This window comes from Orcinus orca, chromosome 9 (assembly GCF_937001465.1).
Source record: "Orcinus orca chromosome 9, mOrcOrc1.1, whole genome shotgun sequence".
In the NCBI taxonomy this organism is placed as follows: Eukaryota; Metazoa; Chordata; class Mammalia; order Artiodactyla; family Delphinidae; genus Orcinus; species Orcinus orca.
Genome location: NC_064567.1, coordinates 56,398,765 through 56,419,191, shown reverse-complemented (window position 1 = coordinate 56,419,191; position 20,427 = coordinate 56,398,765). Strand labels below are relative to the sequence as shown.

The window sequence follows — 20,427 nt, the reverse complement described above, 5'->3', positions numbered from 1 at the left end:
ATTCGGACCAGTATGAGGTGATACCTCACTGTGGTTTTGATTTGCATTTCTCTAATGATCAGCAATGTTCAGCATCTTTTTTCATGTGTTTGTTGGCCATCTGTATGTCTTCTTTGGAGAAATGTGTATTTAGGTCTTCCACCTATTTTTGGACTGGGTTGTTTGTTTTCTTCATACTGAGCTGCATGTGCTGCGTGTATATTTTGGAGATTAATCCTTTGTCAGTTGCTTCGTTTGCAAATATTTTCTCCCATTCTGAGGGTTGTCTTTCTGTCTTTTTTATGATTTCCTTTGCTGTGCAAAAGCTTTTAAGTTTCATTAGGTTCCATTTGTTATTTTTGATTTTTATTTCCATTACTCTAGGAGGTGGGTCAAGAAAGATCTTGCTGTGATTTATGTCACAGAGTGTTCTGCCTATGTTTTCCTCTAAGAGTTTTATAGTGTCTAGACTTACATTTAAGCCTTTAATCAATTTTGAGTATTTTTGTGTATGGTATTAGGAAGTGTTCTAATTTCATTCTTTTACATGTAGCTGTCCAGTTTTCCCAGCTCCACTTATTGAAGAAGCTGTCTTTTCTCCATTGCATATTCTTGCCTTCTTTGTCAAAGGTAAGGTGACCATATGTGTGTGGGTTTATCTCTGGGCTTTCTATCCTGTTCCATTGATCTATATTTGTGTTTTGGGGCCAGTACCATACAGTCTTGATTACTGTAGCTTTGTTTCAATCTTTTGTGACTAGATGATTGAAGCTAGAGTTAGTTCTGGCCTAACAGGCAGCAAAGAAAAGAAAGTTCCCCAGATTTCAGTCTGGGATTCAAGCCACATAAAATAATTGACCTAGTGAAATGAGCAAAATCCCTTGACCCACAGACACTGCTAACTCAAGGGCTTTCAAAAATTCATTATTTTTTACTACTCTAAGAAAAATATGTTATTTATTTGACAAATTTTTGTTAAGAAGCTACTATGTGTTAAGCACTGTAAAATAAGTGAACAAAACACACAAAAATGTTTGTCCTCATGAATCACACAGCATAATGGGTGGGGCAGAAAATAAACAAGGCAAATACGTTAAAATATATGGAATGGAATAGTTGATTGTGGTAAGTCTTAACTAGATTTTTTTAAAAGCCAGATGAGGGATAGGAGACCTTGGGAGATGGGATAGTTTTCAGTAGGCTGGCAGAGCAGTGCCTCCGTGAGAAGGTGGCACTTGATAAAAGACCCGAAGGAAGTGAAGGAGTGAGCCCTGCAGGTGTCTAAGGACATTCCAGGGATAGGAAGCAAGTATAGTGCTGGAAGCAGGAGCAGGTGCCACATGTGAGGAGCAACAAGGCAGCCAGGGAGCTGTACCAGATTTACAGAGAGGAAAAATAAAACTAAGATTTTATATCAGAGGGGTAACAGGGTGCCAGGTCATATGAGGCCTTGTAGTTCCTAATAAGGAGCTCAGCTTTCACTCCAAGTCAAACGGAAAGCCACTGGAAGGAGTGAACCGAATATTGGTATGTTATTTACATTTGAAAGGATCACTCTAGCTGCTATTTTGAGAAGCTCCCAAAGAGATCAATAACAGCAAGAGGGAAACTCGTGAGACAGCCACTCCTATAATTCAGGAGAGAGACATGGGGACTTGGACCAGCTGGTGGGAAGTGGTAGCTGGTAATCAGATGCTTGTTTTGAAGCAACCTATAGGATTTTCTCCACACTGAATGTAGAATGTGGGAGAAGAGAAAGAGAAAGTATGCCTGCAACATGTTTTGAATGTTTATTTTTTTTATTAAAAGTATCAGTATTTAGGAATATAGGAAGAGATGCCATCTAGCTGAAGGATGTTCTTTTAAATCTTCTATGTTCGAAAATTTTTATAGTAGAAAGTTAAGGGGAAAATCTGTGCTGTAAACAATTTCTAAGCAACAGTCCAATCAACTACATTTTAATTTTGCTGTGATATCTTTTTTTTTTTAATGTAGTAGATTCTCAACAAATATACCCTCAGGTAAACTAGGAAATGACCAGGTCTATTCTTCTCACATATCTACTTCCTCATAGATGCTTTCCGGGATGTGACTCCTGAAAATTCACAAGAAAATGCAACTCATCTAACTGCTGGAGATTAAAGAATCTCTTGAAGAACTATTTCAAGTTGCTGATATGAAAAGTAGAAGTTTTCAGAAAAGCTCTGGTAAGTTTCTAATCATTAAATATATCTGTTTCATCAACTTTCTTTGAAAGCTATCTTTAAAATCTAATTCTAAAAACTAAAGCAGAACTTTGGAAATGAATATACTTCCAAGTGTACATAAGCCATTTCTAGCAAAATGGTTCTAAAAGGAATGAGAAATCTCAGTGCTTTCATATACATATCGCCAGATGCCACTTGTGCTGACTGCAGAGTTCTTCAAAAAAAGAAATCTTCCAGCAAGCAAGGTGCAGAATGTTTGATGGTGGAAGGCTCTGGAGATGAAGCTAGAAGACCTAAGTAAAATGTAGTTCAGAAGATCAGGAATTCAAGCATATGAAACTGTGTAGAAAATTGTGACCACATGCAGCTATGCAAAATTCTGTCCTATGTAACTCAAGATGATATCAGAAGTTTACATCTAGTTAAAGATGAAACCCTCCAAAGTTTAATCAACATTTTATTTAAGGCTTTCCTTCACAATTAGCTTGTACAGAGACTATGAGAAGAATTACATAATTTTAATGTAGTTAAATATAGTTCCAGAAAATGAAAGTAGCTAGGTTTGTAGTTTCAGTCCGGAAGAACATTAGAGCAGGGCATGAGCCTGCTGAACTCCAGCCAGGACTTCGAGCATCCTTCTCTGGAGGTATGACTACCTGCATGCTGCCAAGGCCCAGCCTCCTAAAGATGGGGGTGGGCACTGGTTCTCACCCTGAAAGCTGCTAGTTTGATCCTTCCTTCTCACCCCCCAAATGGAGAAAGTACAAGTCCTTAGGGAATGGATCCTGAAAGTAAGTACTCATAAGGAGACCTCTAGGGTTCAAAATTTTCCCAGAACAGAATAAAGAAGGTAAAGTGTAATTCTTCCCCCAGTTCCAACCAGAGCATTTCCACCTTTACCCATTTAGACACAGAAGTTTCATGTGCATTTCTTTTGAAGAAACAAAACAAACAACGAACAGCACTGGTTCTGGTCCAATTCCCCTATACGCACAATGAATGGGAAAACAGGTTGGCTGAGAGGACACATAATTTAATTATGACATAGTTTTCCTGATCACAACTCCTCCCCCTTTACTTACACTGTGCAGCTTCTTGCCAAACATAAAGGTCCCTCATGTTAAAAAATATGCCAACACTCCAGAACATAAATCTGATCAGATAATGTTCATGAAAGGACTTGGTAAGCCTCAGAACAGTGAACTATATTAAAGTTCTATATAAATATTAACAAACCATCACTGAAAAAAAGGTTGAAGACACTGATGTGCCAAGGAGTTATGTCAAAGCATTATAACCTTTTTGCTCAAATCATTCTCACCTTGAATTAAATACATAGCTCCAAACCAAACATAGATCAGAGACCACATAAGTTGCTCATGTAATTGACAGAGTACAAAATTCATCTGAAGGGGTTACCAAATGTATAGTAGCTTCAGATCATTATATATCTTCTCAGCTCCCATCATAGGAGTGGCAGCTGAGAAATTTTTTAATGTTATAAAGGGTCTTCATCTTTGAATAATGGGGGAACCTTTGAGATAAGGTAGAGATAAAAAGACAGGCTTGGGCTTCCCTGGTGGCGCAGTGGTTGAGACTCCGCCTGCCGATGTAGGGGACACGGGTTCGTGCCACAGCCCGGGAAGATCCCACATGCTGCGGAGCGGCTGGGCCCATGAGCCACGGCCACTGAGCCTGCACGTCCGGAGCCTGTGCTCCGCAACGGGAGAAGCCACAACAGTGAGAGGCCTGCATACCGCAAAAAAAAAAAGATAGGCTTGCGGAGAACAGATGTCAGTCACCCTATTCCATCTCCCTGGATAGAATTCCTCGGAGAATTGAAACAATAAAGGAGAAAGCAAGAAGGAACCTGTTCCCCTGTGAGGTGGCGCAAAGACAAGCCCTCCCACCATCTCCATGTTACACACGGGCACATGCGCGTGCCCATGGGCGCGTGCGCATACGCACGTACAATGTCTCTGGGCAAGTATAATAATAGCCAGTAAGCCGGAAGTCCTTCATACGCTGTTTTTTGTAGAATGCTGAGCTCGGGGGCAATTGCTGCAATCACTGGCTCAAACAGGAGAGAAAACCTAGAGCTTCTCTTTACAGTCTTTGGGGCGCCCATTGGAGCCGGTGGGTAGCTTACTGAGAGAAGACTCTGGCTAAGAGAAGATAGTGCCTCGGACCTGGGCAGAGCAAGTCTGTGGAGAATGATAAGAGCATGTCCAGAGGAAAGTCCGTTTGCCTAGGACAACCAGAGCAGTTCAAACGGCAGAGGATAACGCAGAGACCCTGTGAGTCGAGCTCACTGAGGACCTGGAATATAGAACTCTGAAACAGGGTGAACCAAGACAGCCAGTGGAAGAAGCTTATACTTAGAAAATAGGCTTACAATGCAAGCCCACCTGTGCCAGTCATCCATAAAGTGAGCGTACACAGGTTAAGTTAGAACCCTGTTTTCTCATTTGTCAAATGATAATAAACTTCGTTTGCAGGCGTCTGATGAGGATTAAATTGGGTAGCATAAGTTACATATCTGGCACTTGGTAGGTTCTTATTAGGAGGCAAATTTATTGAGATAATTCACATACCATAAAGTTATACAATTCAGTGGTTTTTGGTGTATCCACAGAGTTGTGCACAATCAATCTTAGAACACTCTCATCACCCCAGAAGAATTCCTGTACCCATTAGCCGTCAATCACCATTTACCCCATCCTCCAGCCCCTGGCAACCACTAATCTACTCTCTTTCTCTATGGAGTTGCTTATTTTGGACACTTCATATAAATGGAATCACACAATATGTGTTTATTTGTAAATGGCTTCTTTCACTTTGCATAATGTTTTCAAGGTTCACCCATGTTGTTTTATCATGATTTCATTTCTTTTTACTGTCAAACAAATTCCATTATATGGATATACCACATTTTGTTTATTCAGTCATGAAAGGCAATTTATTTTTATGAAGCACTAAATGAATATTGCTTTATTGATCTAAGATGGGTGTGTTTTACCAAGTTTGCTGAGGCCTTCTTGAATTTAAATAATAGCTGTCCTTGTCACTCCATTTCAGTCTTTGGTTAAAGAAAGTTATTCACTGACACTCTAGTTCAAGCCCTTTCCCCTAAACATACAACCTTAGTTTTCTCAAACTGTATTGTTTACCCCTTTTCCAATACTCATCTTCACATGTAGATATGTTGCAGTACATCAGTTTATATGATTTTAAATAAAAACAATATTTTCCAAGTAGTTGGAAGACTAATTATCACATTGGAAACAGGGAAATGAACAACTGGATGAAAAAACAAAAAACAAACCCATAGGGTTTTTTTAGTTCATTACTCATACCTAAATTAAGTATAAAATGAAAAAACAAATATACCCCAGAATGTTTCTTCAAACCATTTAAATTTTTTATTTTTTCATTTTTATTTGAGAAAATAAATATCATTCCTGAATATCAAATATGCATGAGTTATCTAAGAGCCAGAATATCTTTAAACATGGTTGGCTTCTACTGAGCACTGTGAAGCCATGTTACAACACTTCCTGAAGGATGGATAAATATAGGCCCTTCGGATCAGCAAATCCTTTAGGGAACAATCATTCTATTTTCCAATATTAACAATACTTCCAATGTTTCTGCAAAACACATGACTAGATAAACAAAGAGACTGGATTAGAGAAAAACTTACAGTAAGCTTGGTATCACTCTGAAGGGATAACTGGTATATTAATTTGGAAATACCTATAATAAGAAATGCACGCCCAATGTGGAATTTTAAATCATGTAAATAGTATTTTAAGTTACCAAAAAGACTCTTAGCAAAGAGATATGTAACAAGAGGCAAGAAAAAAATTTTTTTTGGCTGCACCACACGGCTTGCGGGATCTTAGTTCCCTGACCAGAGATGGAACCCAGGTCCCGGCAGTGAAAGCACCGAGTCCTAACCACTGGACCTCCAGGGAATTTCCAGGAAGAAATTTTTTAACAGACATCAAAGATCAAAGGTCTCTGCTTAAAGCTGAGTAACCTTTGGTAAATAAAGCATACCTATATGCTCTGAGTTTAACCAATTTTTTTTTTAACATTTTGTGGAATAGAGACTCTGTTGTCCAAACATGCCTAGTCCCTGTGGGAAAATTGGGCCTTCCAGGTGGACAGGTGGCAATGCATTATCTATTGCTCATAGGATATAAGCCAGTTCCTGAATGGAGTCAGCTCTTCAAGAAGCTTCATGTGTCCAAAAGACTGAAGATGTGTATTGGGTATAAATAGCCACAGGAAGATTCAATTTGTTCTTACAGTCTTAGAAAAGTGGAAAGTAGCATTCAAATGAGTCATGGCATACAATTTATAAGTCCATCCAGAAAGAAAAAATTAGTAATAGTTAGAGAGTTAATAGGAAATATCCATGTGGTCTGCGGTTATTTAAAAGATATCCATTGTGTGCAAAGGAGCAAGAACTGCCTAGTAGGATCCAATATCCATATGTGACCCTTATAATGTCACTTTACTTTGTTCTTTCAACCAATTGTATTAAATTTCCATCTGCCTGCTCAATATGTATAAAGCAGATTCGCTTTGCTGGCTCATCTTGGAAGTCCTGAAATGATGTTCATTACAGCTATTGTAAAAATATAAAAATTGACTAATGAGTGCCACATCTGACCACTCCTAAGATGGTGAGAACATATTAGACAGTTCTAACATCAGGCCAGATATTATGGGTACCAATTAAACTAAACCCCTTGTACTCACAGGTGTCGTGGGGTAAAATTGTGATGTCTGGCAGCCTTAGACTTTTGATACGGATGTGCCAAGTATCATTATTTCTTTATTCCTAAATTTGCCAGGTGAGATTACACCAGTTCCTTATTTCAGTTTGACTGATAGAGTCGCCTGATACAAAGACTCACCATGCCTTAAAGAGTATTGCTTCTGGTACCAGTTTGGACAAAGGCTTAACAGTTTTTCATAAAGTTAAACACACACCTATTTGATCCAGCAATTCCTTGCCAAGGTTATTTACCTAAGAGAAATGAAGATATATGTCTGCACAAGACTTGTACAGAAATAGTCATAACAGCTTTCTGTGTGATTGCCAAAAATGGAAATAACTCAAATGTCTCTTTAAGGACATTAGATAAGTGTGGTATGTTAATAAAACAGAATACTATTCAGCAATAAAAAGAAACAAACTATGGATACATGCAACATTTAGACCAATCTCAATGACATTATGTTGAATAAAAGAAGCCAGTCACAGAAGAGTATATTCTATATGATTCCAGTATATCAACACTTGGATCAGGTAAAGCTAATCTATGGTGAAAAAAAAAAATCAGCAGAGCGGTTTCCTCTGGAGGGGGTTAGGAGTAACTGAGAAGGGACATGGGGTAACAGAAATGTCCTATATCTAGATTGGGGTGGTTTGTCAAAATTTTACATTTAATATATGTGCACTCCAGTTTTACCTCAAGAGTAGCAGAATGTAAAAAAGAGAGAATGGCAGAAAGCTAATAGCTTTGAAGCTGAGTGATGACTACATGGGGATTCATTATGCTGTCCTGTTTACTTTGTTTGTATTTAAAATTTTCCAAAGAAATTATGCCATAAAAGTCTATTTCATGATGTGGGGAAACAGAAGCCATATTTTGCTAAGTAGAAGAACAAAACATTATAAGGCATATACTTCTACTATTGGGCAAATATTTATCTGAGAGATTATCTATAAAGGACCGAGAGATTGTATACCAAAAATGTTCATAACAATGAATGGGGGATGGGATTCAGGTAGAGCTTGTTTTTCTTCTTTTTTCTAGTTGTTTCTGATGTTTTTAATTGAACACATATTAGCTTTTTAACTAGAAAAATATACTGTAAATATTACTTTCTTAAAAATGAACAATAATAACAACCAAAAAAAAAAAAAGACTCAGTCCTAATTACTCTGAATCAATAACAACAAGGGAAATGTGCTCCGGACACTTGCAAAAATCCTGTCTCATGGACTAAGAGCCTTCTTGGTATTATAATGTGGCAATACTTCCTTCATCTGAGAGAAAGAGGAACATGATCGAATGTAAAATTTTTGCTGGTTCTGTTCCTAAGAGAAATTTTATAAAAAAGAAGGAGAATGGAATGAAAGCATGAGATATTCTACAGAGTGTTTCTAGACCATGACACATTTTTCTGTGCTTGCTACATTATAATAATTTTATTAGAGCATAAGGACCCCAAATGAGTTAAAAGAGAAACATTGATCAGATAGTATCCAGGGAGCTTAACTTTGAACACTCTTCTCTTAAGAAAGGGATCCTCACTCTTTGGATCATTGAAATAATTTAAATAAAAGAGTTTAAAAGAAGGCCTGGAAAAGAGAAGGAACTTCCCCTGATCTTCACCAGAGAATTCCTCTCAAATATAGGACGTGTCCTCTAGTGAGACAGCCCACATCCCAGGATTATTCAGAGGCTTACTTGAAGGAGAGGACTGATGGGTGAAGAACCAGACTGAGATCCTAGAGCACAGGAGGAGAGGGGGAGCTAGGCAACATCAGAATTCACCAGCAGAATCCATCCCCTCAGGTGGAAAGGCATAACTGGTTTCCCCTTTTCATAGGACCGTTTCAGGAAACAGTTGGCCCAAGAAGTTCGTATGCAATAGCAGGACTGAACCAACATGGTGGGTGAAGTAATGAGGAATCCAGGCAAACAATATATGCAAGTCTAGATCATGCATTCTCAACTGGGACACTATCACCTCCAAGGGAGTAAAAATTTGTTCTTGGAAGCAAAAAAAAAACCACAAAAAACCTTTCTTTAAAATAGACTTTATTTTTTTAGAGCAGTTTTAAGTTCATAGCAAAATTGAGAGGAAGGTACAGAGATTTCCCATATACCCTCTGGGGGAGAGGGTATATATTTTCAGAGTGTTCAAAGTTAATCTCCCTCACTATCAACATCCCTCACCAGAGTAGCACATTTGTTACAATTGATGAACCTACACTAACACATCATCACCCAAACTCCATAGTTCAAATTATAGTTCACCCTTGGTGTTGTATCTTCTATGGGTTTTGGCAAATACATATATAATGGCATAAATCCACCATTATAGTGTCATATAGAATAACTTCATTGTCTTAAAAATCCTCTATGCCCCACCAGTTCATTCTTACCTCCTCCCTAACTCCTGGCAACCACTGATCCTTTTGCTATCTCCAAAGTTTTGCCTTTCCCAGAATATCATATAGTTGGAATCATATAGTATGTAGCCTTTTCAGATTGACTTCTTTCACTAAGCAATATGCATTTAATATTCCTCCACATCTTTTTATGGCTTGACAGCTCAATTCTTTTCGGCACTGAATAAAGATTCCATTGTCTGGATATACCAGTTTATTTATCCATTCACCTACTGAAGGACATCTTAGTTGCTTCCAAGCTTTGGCATTTATGAATAAAGCTGCTATAAGCTTGTGTGTGCAGGTTTTTGGTGTGGACATAAATTTTCAACTCCTTTGGGTAAATACCAAGGAGTGTGATTGCCAGATCATACGGTAAGAGTAGGTTTAGTTTTTTTAAGAAACCACCAAACTGTCTTCGAAAGTGGCTGTACCATTTTGCATTTCCCCCCAGCAATAAATGAGAGTTTCTGTTGCTCCATATCCTCACCAGCCCTTGGTGGAGTCAGTGTTCTGGATTTTGGCCATTCTGATGGGTGTGTATTGGTATCTCATTGTTTTTTTGCGGTACGTGGGCCTCTCACTGCTGTGACCTCTCCCGTTGCGGAGCACAGGCTCCGGGCGCGCAGGCTCAGCGGCCATGGTTCACGGGCCCAGCCGCTCCGCAGCATGTGGGATCTTCCCGGACCGGGGCACGAACCCGTGTCCCCTGAATCGGCAGGCGGACTCTCAACCACTGTGCCACCAGGGAAGCCCAGTATCTCATTGTTTTAAGTTGCAATTCCCTAATGGCATATGATGCTCTTTTTTATGTATAAAGCACAGATATACATAAACAGATATACAGCATATCTGTAGTATTACAGTTTCAAGGGAGGGGACAACTAGGTTAAAATTCCCCTCCTTAAGGGGGAAATAGTCTAATAAAGAAATGGAAAAGCACTGTCTGGGTGGTCAGAGAGGCAGCGTGAGGAGGGCGACACAGGATAGAAGAGAAAGGTTGCTCATGCTGAAGATCTGGAACCTGGCCTCACACAGGGAATGTGAGCAATGAGATAAGCTAGGGGAATAAGACTGCTCTGAGACAGCAGAGAAGTTAATTTTTATAACCTGTTTGTATTAGGGTTCTCCAGAGAAACAGAACCAGTAGTACATATTGGAGAAAGAGAAGGAGGGAGGTGGGGGGAGAGAGAGAGGTTATTTAACGTCTCTGCACCTCAGTTTCTTTAGCTGTAAAATGGAAATAATAATAGCATCTACCTCAGAGGATTGTTGTGAAGAGTAAATAAATTAATATAAAGCACTTGGAACAGTGCCTGGTACATAGTATGTGCCCAATAAATGTTCATAAAACATATGAAGCCAGTGTGAATCAACAGTGGAATGTGGAAACCAAATGCTAACTGAGCACACACAATAAATTTTAACACTTGATATCAATTTTTTAAATGCTCACTATTTTCTTCACTCTCACTCAGGCTGTTCTGTGCCTGTCCCTGAGGCTGACATTAGAAAAGAAAATCCCTGCAATGTGGCCACTAGGGGTCCCACCCTGGTCTGCCCTGCAGAACTAACCCAGAGGAATTTAGCATTTATAGGGAGCTCCAAAAAGTCCCCGAAAGCCATTCCTTTACATTATCTTTAGGAAAACAGAGATGGATGGACAGTCCACCCAGGAAGGCCAGTGAAATGCCAACATAAGCTCTTCCCTACCCAAGTTCTGGGCTCTCTGCAGCCCTCAAAACTCTCAAGCAAAGAACAGATTTTAAACCTTTGGCTTCTAACCAATCACACCAGAAGGTGGAAGAATAATGGCTTACCAAAAAAAAAAAAAATCATTTCAGAGAGAAAAGTCATATCTAGGAAAGCGAAACTGAAATCAATTCTGCAGGCTTCCTCCTCCCCCACCTTCCAGTTTCGGCACACCCATTACTGAGAAACACTGTCCTTTCTGAGCCGATTAGAGTTCAGATTGAAGTGGAAGCAGAGGAGAAACTGTCATAAAAACTGGAGTGAAAAAAGTATTTTTATCTAACACAGTAGGAAGAAGAACACAGACGTTTGTTTCCTGCACTGAAATACATGGTTTTCCCCTCATTTATGTAGAAGAACTTGGCAAGAAAAATCTGGGTAAGTACAATATCTGTTATTTATAGTATTATTACTCTCTATAGCAGCATTTTATTGACTAGGAAGGAATCTACTTCTTAATTAGAAAATTGAAATATACTCAAAAAAAATATTTTAAACCTAAAAATATTTTAAGCCTAGACTGTTCATTGCTGTGACAGAGTCTGCTTTATATTAGTTGAGGAAGGAGTCATAACATTCCATAAAAGATGCATGCAGTGGAAAACTAGAGGCACTTTTATTGATGAAATCCCCCAAGGCGTTAGGAGCATCTTCAGAAAGAACATATAATGAAAATTTAAAGATGTACTTTACATTAATCAAAGATCCCTTCCAGCCCTGTGGATGAAAGGCTCTTGGTGCTGCAGCCAGGAGTCAGTGCTGTGCCTCTGAGGTGGGAGAGCCAACTTCAGGACACTGGTCCACAAGAGGCCTCCCAGCTGCACATAATATCAAACAGCAAAAATCTCCGAGAGATCTCCATCTCAACGCCAGCACCCAGCTTCACTCAACGACCAGCAAGCTACAGTGCTGGACATCCTATGCCAAACAACTAGCAAGACAGGAACACAACCCCACCCATTAGCAGAGAGGCTGCCCAAAATCATAATAAGTCTACAGACACCCCAAAACACACCACCAGACGTGGACCTGCCCACCAGAAAGACAAGATCCAGCCTCATCCACCAGAACACAGGCACTAGTACCCTCCACCAGGAAGCCGACACAACCCACTGAACCAACCTTAGCCACTGGGGACAGACACAAAAAACAACAGGAACTACGAACCTTCAGCCTGCAAAAAAGGAGACCACAAACACAGTAAGATAAGCAAAATGAAAAGACAGAAAAACACACAGCAGATGAAGGAGCAAGATAAAAACCCACCAGACCTAACAAATGAAGAGGAAATAGGCAGTCTACCTGAAAAAGAATTCAGAATAATGATAGTAAGGTTGATCCGAAATCTTGGAGATAGAATGGACAATAGAATGGACAAAATGCAAGAATCAGTTAACAAGGACCTAGAAGAACTAAAGATGAAACAAGCAACGATGAACAACACAATAAATGAAATTAAAAGTACTCTAGATGGGATCAATAGCAGAATAACTGAGGCAGAAGAACGGATAAGTGACCTGGAAGATAAAATAGTGGAAATAACTACTGCAGAGCAGAATAAAGAAAAAAGAATGAAAAGAACTGAGGACAGTCTCAGAGACCTCTGGGACAACATTAAACGCACCAACATTCGAATTATAGGGGTTCCAGAAGAAGAAGAGAAAAAGAAAGGGACTGAGAAAATATTTGAAGAGATTATAGTTGAAAACTTCCCTAATATGGGAAAGGAAATAGTTAATCAAGTCCAGGAAGCACAGAGAGTCCCATACAGGATAAATCCAAGGAGAAATACGCCAAGACACATATTAATCAAACTGTCAAAAATTAAATACAAAGAAAACATATTAAAAGCAGCAAGGGAAAAACAACAAATAACACACAAGGGAATCCCCATAAGGTTAACAGCTGATCTTTCAGCAGAAACTCTACAAGCCAGAAGGGAGTGGCAGGACATATTGAAAGTGTTGAAGGAGAAAAACCTGCAACCAAGATTACTCTACCCAGCAAGGATCTCATTCAGATTTGATGGAGAAATTAAAACCTTTACAGACAAGCAAAAGCTGAGAGAGTTCAGCACCACCAAACCAGCTCTACAACAACTGCTAAAGGAACTTCTCTAGGCAAGAAACACAAAAGAAGGAAAAGACCTACAATAACAAACCCCAAACAATTAAGAAAATGGGAATGGGAACACACATATCGATAATTACCTTAAATGTAAATGGACTAAATGCTCCCACCAAAAGACACAGATTGGCTGAATGGATACAAAAACAAGACCCATATATTTGCTGTCTACAAGAGACCCACTTCAGACCTAGAGACACATACAGACTGAAAGTAAGGGGATGGAAAAAGGTATTTCATGCAAATGGAAACCAAAAGAAAGCTGGAGTAGCAATTCTCATATAAGTTATATATATATATATATATATATATATATATATGTAGTTTGCTTGAGTGCAGTGTTTTTTGTTTTCTGTACTGAATTCATTAGCATGGGTCGGTATAAAATTTAGCATATGTCAATATGTAATTTGTAAACTAATAAGGTCTTAAAAGTGAGGAATTAAGTCTTTTAAATTTAATTATTTATTGTAAAGAGCAGAATAGCATACATAAACAGGTGCCTAAGGAAAACTTGTATTCTAATATGGAACTCTCATGAACACCTTTTTTTTTTTTTTTTTTCTTCTAACGGTATGATAGTAGGCCATTTGATTATTTTTATGGCTTTAACTTTACAACAATGAAATATTCGTGAATTTTAAAAAGTATTTTTCTTTATTTGATGCGGGTGGGATACTGGAGAAATGAAAGGTCAAACATTTATTGAGGAATCCATACTTGTCTATATATTGTGTACTTTTATTTCAAGAACTGATTTAAAATTCCTAAAAGGATGCTATAATAAGTTATTATGCCATTTTACAGACTGAATTAAGTAAATTTCAGGGAGGTATGAAACTTGCCTAAGGCTATCCAGCTACCAAGCGGTAGAAGTGAGAATTAAATCCAGGTATACCTATAAAAAAAAAAAAAAAAAAAAAAAAAAAAAGAAGGCGAGGGCAGCACCAGGGTATGGGGTTGTTAGTTTTATAGGGGTGAGTAATTTCATACGCTGATGAGTGGGAGGAGTATTCCAGCTATTTTGGGGAAGGGGTGGGGATTTCTAGGAATTGAGCCACCGCCCACTTTTTGACCTTTATGGTCATCCTTGGAACTGTCGTGGCACCTGTGGGTGTGTCGCTTAGCTTGCTGATGTGTTACAATGAGTGTATACTGAGGCTCAAGGTCTAGTGGAAGTAGACTCGTCCGCCATCTTGGACCTATTTTGTTCTAATCAGTTTATGTTGTGTCCTCGGGCTATGTAATTCTTTTAAAGGTTGTGCCCTGCCCCCTTTCCTCCTGTTTCATATTGAATATATAATATTTACCAGAGTATGTTTTAATAATTAATACATGATATATTGTATAATTAATTTATATATCATATATATAATGATATCTATAGGTATTTGTTCCAATAAGTCATTAAAAATAAATGAATATTCAAAAAAAAAAAAAAAAGATCCCTTCCACCATCTACTCTAAGGAGTTGCCAGAAAATAAAATTCCCTGATAACTTCTCAGATATTAGTGTCAAATTATATGTATAATAGACAGACAGACAGACAGACAGAGACAGAGACAGTGACAGAGATGAAGACAGACTACTACAGGAAGTACTTGAAATTATGACAGCTTTCTTATTTCTTCCTAAAAATCCTGGGTTTACGTCTGATTTCCCCCAAAGTAAGGAACAAGGTAATACAAAGAGTTGGGGGAAATACAGTTTAGATTAAAGGCCTGCTCCTCAACTTCCTTTAGTAAAGCTAAAAAGCCCTACAGTTAACCCTACAGTTCATAAATATATGTAGGTTTGACCAATCATGTAACAAATTATGTTTCCATTTTTTATGGGGTTGCTAAGAAGCTCAGAATGAAATTTTCAGGCCAATTCTAGTCAAGTATATAGAATTGAAAAGTTATTTTAGGCACTGACTTTACTCCATGGCTTCACCTTCTTTCCTCTTCTACCCATATTTAGCCTTCTCCCTGATTATTTTTCTGACTTTTTAATTTCTTTCTTCCAGTTTATTAAGATATAACTGACATATCTTATATGTCATATAAGTTTAAGGTATACAGCGTAATGATTTGACTTACATGCATCATGAAATGATGAGCACAATGAGTTTAGTGACATCCATCATCTCATGTAGATACAAAATAAAAGAAAAAGAAAACAATATTTTTTCCTTGTGATGAAAACTCTCAGGATTTACTCTCTAAACATCTTTCATACATAACATACAACAATGTTAATTATATTAATCATGTTGTACATCACATCCCTAGTACTTATTTATCTCATAACTGGAAGTTTGTACCTTTTGACCACCTTCAAGCCACTTTACCCATCTCCTCTGGTAACCAGAAATCTTATCTCTTTTTCTATTAGTTTGTTTTTGAAGTATAATTAGTTCCTGGTACACAACATAGTGATTCAATATTTCTATACATTACGAAATGATCACCACTGTAAATCTAGTCAGCAAAGATATTACTATTGATATTATTATTGACTATATTCCCCGCACTATGCGTTTCATGCCCAACACATTTATTTTGTAACTGGAAGTTTGTACCTCTTAATCTTCCTAACCTATTTCACTCATCCTCCCACCCCTCTCCCATATGGCAACACCAATTTGTTCTCTGTATATATGACTCTGTTTCTGTTTTCTTAGTTTTCTGGATCTATTGGGATGATCATATGATTTTTATCCTTCATTCTTTTAATGTGGTATATCACATTTATTGATTTGCATATATCAAACAATCCTTGCATCCCAGAGATAAATCACATTTAATTATGGTATAAGATCTTTATAATCCTTATAATGTTCTGTTGAACTTGGTTTGCTAGTATTTTGTTGAGGATTCTTGCACTTATGTTCATCAGTGATATTGGTCTGTAACTTTCTTTTTGTTGTACTGTCCTTATCTGGCCTTGGTATCAAGGTTATGCTGGCCTCATAAAATGTGCTTATAAGTGTTCCCTTCTCTTCTATTTTTTGGAAGAGTTTGAGAAGTATTCACATTAATTCTTCTTTAAATATTTGGCAGAATTCACTGGTGAAGTCATGAAGTCCGAGGCTTTTCCATCTTGGGAGGTTTCAGTTACTGATTCAGCCTCCTTACTCATTATGGGTCTGTTCAGATTCTTTATGCATGATTCAGTCTTGGTAGTTTGTATATTTCTAGGAATTTATTTATTTCTTCTAGACTGTCCAGTTTGGGGGCATATAAATATTCATAGTACTATCTTATGATCCTTTGCATTTCTGTGGTATCAGTTGTAACATCTCTCTTTCATTTATAATTTTATTTATTTGAGTCTCTGCTCTTTGTTTCTTAATCTAGCTAAAGGTTCATTAATTTTGTTTACTTTACAAAAAACAGCTCTTAGTGGTAAGAGAAGATGGATGCCTTGGTCATTAATTTGGCTGGTCTCCTTTTCTTTCTGCAGTGTTATTTCCTTCATGCCCAGCTGCTCTGAGATACAACTATTTTTAAGAAACTTGGTATCAATGGGAAGGTCTTCTCTTGAAGAAGGTGGAGTAGAAGGACCCTAAGCTCATCTCGTCTCAAGAGGACACCCAAATCACAACAATCCGCAGAACAACCATCATTGAAAAAGATCGAAACCTACCAGAAAAGATCCTCTACGACTAAAGACATAAAGAACCACAGTGAGACTGGTAGGAGGGGAGGACTAGTGATATAATCAAACCCCATCCCCCCCAGGTAGGAGACCCACAGACTGGAGAATAATTATATTACAGAGGTTCTCCCACAGGAGTGAGAATTCTGAGCCCCATGTCAGGCCCCGCAGCCTGGGGGGTCCGGCACCAGGAAGAGGTGACATTTTCTATTGTTTTCTAGTTTCTATTTAATTTATTTTGCTCTGATTTTATTATTTCATTCCTTCTGTGAACTTTAGGTTGAGTTTGTTCTTGAGGTGTAACATTAGGTTGCTTATTTGAGATCTTTCTTTTTTCTTAAAGTAGACATTTATCACTATTAACTTCTGTCTTAGAACTGTTCTGCATTTCTTAAATTATGGTATGTTGTGTTTCCATTTTTAAAAGTCTCAAGATACTTTTTGATACCTCTTTTGATTTTTTCTTTGACCTGTTGGTTTGTCAGAAGTGTGTCATTTAACTTCCACATATTTATGAATTTTCCAATTTTCCTTCTATTATTGATTTCTCATTTTATATCATTGTGGTCAGAAAAGACATTTGATATGATTTCAACCTTCTTAAATTTGTTAAGAGTTCTTTTGTGGGCTAATATATGATCTATCCTGGACAATGTTCCATGTGCACTTTGAAAGAATGTGTACTCTGTTGCTATTGGATGGACTGTACTGAATGTGTCTGCTAGGTCTATTTGATCTATGGTGTTGTTTAGGTCTGCTGTTTCCTTATTGAATTTCTGTCTGAATGACCTATCCATTGTTAAAACTGGGATATTGAAGTCACCTACTCTTATTGTATATGTCTGTTTCTCCCATTAGTTCTGCTAATATCTGCTATATTTTTAGGTACACTGAAGTATCTAAGTTTGGGTGCATTATATATTTACAATTGTATATCATCTTGATGAATTGACCCCTTTATCATTATGTAGTACCCTTCTTTGTCACTTTTGACAATTTTTGACTTGAAGTCTATCTTGTCTAATTATAATCACTCCTGCTGTCTTTTGGTTACCATTTGCATGGAATATGTTTTTCCATCCCTTCACTTTCAGTGCATGTGTGTCCTTAAATCTAAAATGAGTCTCTTGTAGGCAGCATATTACTGTTGGATCTGATTTTTTTAATCCATTCAGCCACATTGTATCTTTTGATTGGATAATTTAATCCTTTTACATTTAAAGTAATTATTGATAGGTAAGGATTTAATATTGCCATATTGTTCATTATTTTCTGGCTGCTTTATAATTCCTTCATTTTCCTTTCTTCCTTTCTTGCTGTCTTCCTTTGTGATTTGATGACCTTTTGTAGTGATATGCTTTGATTCCTTTCTCTTTATTGTTTGTATATCTGCTACAGGTTTTTTATTTGTGGTTACCATGAAGTTTACATTATTCATCTTATAGATATAACAGTCTGTTTTACATTTATAACAATTTAATTTAACCACGTACAAAACCTCCACACTTTAACTTAACTTCTTTCACATTTTTATGTTATTAATGTCACAGTTTACATCTTTTATATATGTTGTATCCATTAACACATTATTTTATTTTACCTATAGTTATTTTTAATACTTTTGTCTTAAACTTTTTTAAAAAAGATTTTTTTTAATGTGGACCATTTTTAAAGTCTTTATTGAATTTGTTACAATATTGCTTCCATTTTATGTTTTGGTTTTTTGGCCACAAGGCATGTGGAATCTTAGCTCCCCAACCAGAGGTTGAACCCACACCCGCTGCATTGGAAGGTGAAGTCTTTAACCACTGGACCGCCAGGGAAGTCCCTATCTTTTACTCTTATACCAGAGTTAAGAGTGATTTATCTACCACCATTACAGTATTAGAGTGTTCTGAGTTTGACTATATTCTCACCTTCACTATGTTTCATACTTTCATATTCTTTTCATGCTGTCAGCATACTTTTGTTACAACTCAAAGACACCCCTTTAGCATTTCTTGTAAGACAGGTCTAGTGGTGAAGAACTCTACAACTTTTTTGTTTGTTTGTTTGTTTGTTTTGGTCTTGGAAAGTCCTTATCTCTCCTTCATTTCTGAAGGACAACTTGTAAGGTTCTTAAGTATTCACGGTTGACAGTTTCAGCACTTTGAATATATCATCCCACTCTCTACTGGCCTATAAGGTTTCTGCTGAGGAATCTGTTGATAGTCTTATGGAGGTTCCTTTGTATGTGGGAATTTTTTTCTCTTGCTGCATTTAAAATTCTTTGTCTTTGATTTTAGGTAGTTTTATTATTATGTGTCTTAGAGAAGATCTTTTTGTGTCGAAACTTTTGGGGCACCTATGAGCTTCAGGAACTTGGATGTCCAAATCTCTCCCCACATTTGGGAAATTGACAGCCATGATATCTATAAATAAGCCTTCTGCCCTTTTCTTCCTCTATTCTCCTTGAACTCCAACAATAGTAGATTTTACTGTCAATGGTATCCCATAATTCACATAGGCTTTCTTCACTCTTTTTCATTCTTTTTTCTTTCTTTGCTCCTCTGAATGGAGAATTTCAAATGTACTGTCATCAAGTTCACTGATTCTTTTGCTTGGATGAGTCTGCTTTTGAAGTTTTCTGTTGAATTCATCAATTCATTCACTGTGTTCTGCAATGCTAGGATTTCTGTTTGTTCATTTATATGTTTTTAATGGTTTCTGTTTCTTTGCTGAACCTCTCATTTTGTTCATGCATTGTTTTACTGATTTTGTTTAATTGTATATCTGTGTTTTCTTGTAGTTCACAGACTTTCTTTATGAAGATTATTCTGAATAATTTGTCAGGTAGTTCATAGATCTTCATTTCTTTAGGGTCATTTATTGGAGCTTTATTAGTTTCCTTTGATGGTGTCATGTTTCATTGATTATTGGTAATTCTTCTGGCCTTGCATGTTTCATTGATTATTCATAATTCTTCTGGCCTTGCATTATTGTCTGCACATTTGAAGAAGTAGGCACCTCTTTCAGTCTTTACAGACTGGGCTTAGGCCAGAAAAGCCCTTCACCAGTCAGCTTGTCCAGAGATTGTGGGTGAATTGTCTGGTAGATTCTGAGGATGAGCTTGATCCTCAGGTGGGAAGGTCTGCTGCCTGGGTCAGTGTCTGGGCTGGACTAGTGCTTGGGTCTACAGAGGTAGGCTGGCATTTGGGTCCATGGGGTGGACCTGGCCCCTGAAGTGCTGGTGGTGGGCCTGGATTCTGATGCCCACAGGAGTTGGCCTATAGCCTTGGGGTACAGGTGCTGTCCTGAAGGTTGGGTCCATGAGGTGTAGCCTGACAGTGGGGCTGGCCATGTGCCTGGGTCCTCGGGAGCCAACCTGGAGGCTGGGGCAAGCCAGGAGCCTGAGACTATAGGAACCAATCTGGAGTCTGTGTCCTTGGAACCCAACCCAGCACCAGGGCAGGCAAAGAGCCTGGGTCTATGGGAGCTGGCCTTGCACTGGAGTGAGGCAGGAGCCTGGATCTGCAGGAGAC

The 20,427-nt window shown here is 37.9% G+C and overlaps 1 protein-coding gene across 6 annotated transcripts in view; it reads left to right on the top strand.

Moving 5' to 3' along the window:
* LOC101271235 (sterile alpha motif domain-containing protein 9) overlaps positions 1–20,427 on the top strand; it is a 35,677-nt gene that overhangs the window by 3,190 nt on the left and 12,060 nt on the right. For 2 of the 6 annotated variants that reach the window (XM_049715125.1, XM_049715126.1), the window contains 3 exons: positions 533–609; positions 2,054–2,186; positions 11,425–11,514. In XM_049715125.1, the coding sequence (XP_049571082.1) occupies positions 2,156–2,186; positions 11,425–11,514 (121 nt within the window). In that variant the 5' untranslated portion in view covers positions 533–609; positions 2,054–2,155. Of the gene's footprint in view, positions 1–532; positions 610–2,053; positions 2,187–11,210; positions 11,515–16,711; positions 17,104–20,427 lie in introns of those variants that run through there. The other 4 variants (XM_049715127.1, XM_049715128.1, XM_012531552.3 and 1 more) reach the window with 4 other exon arrangements.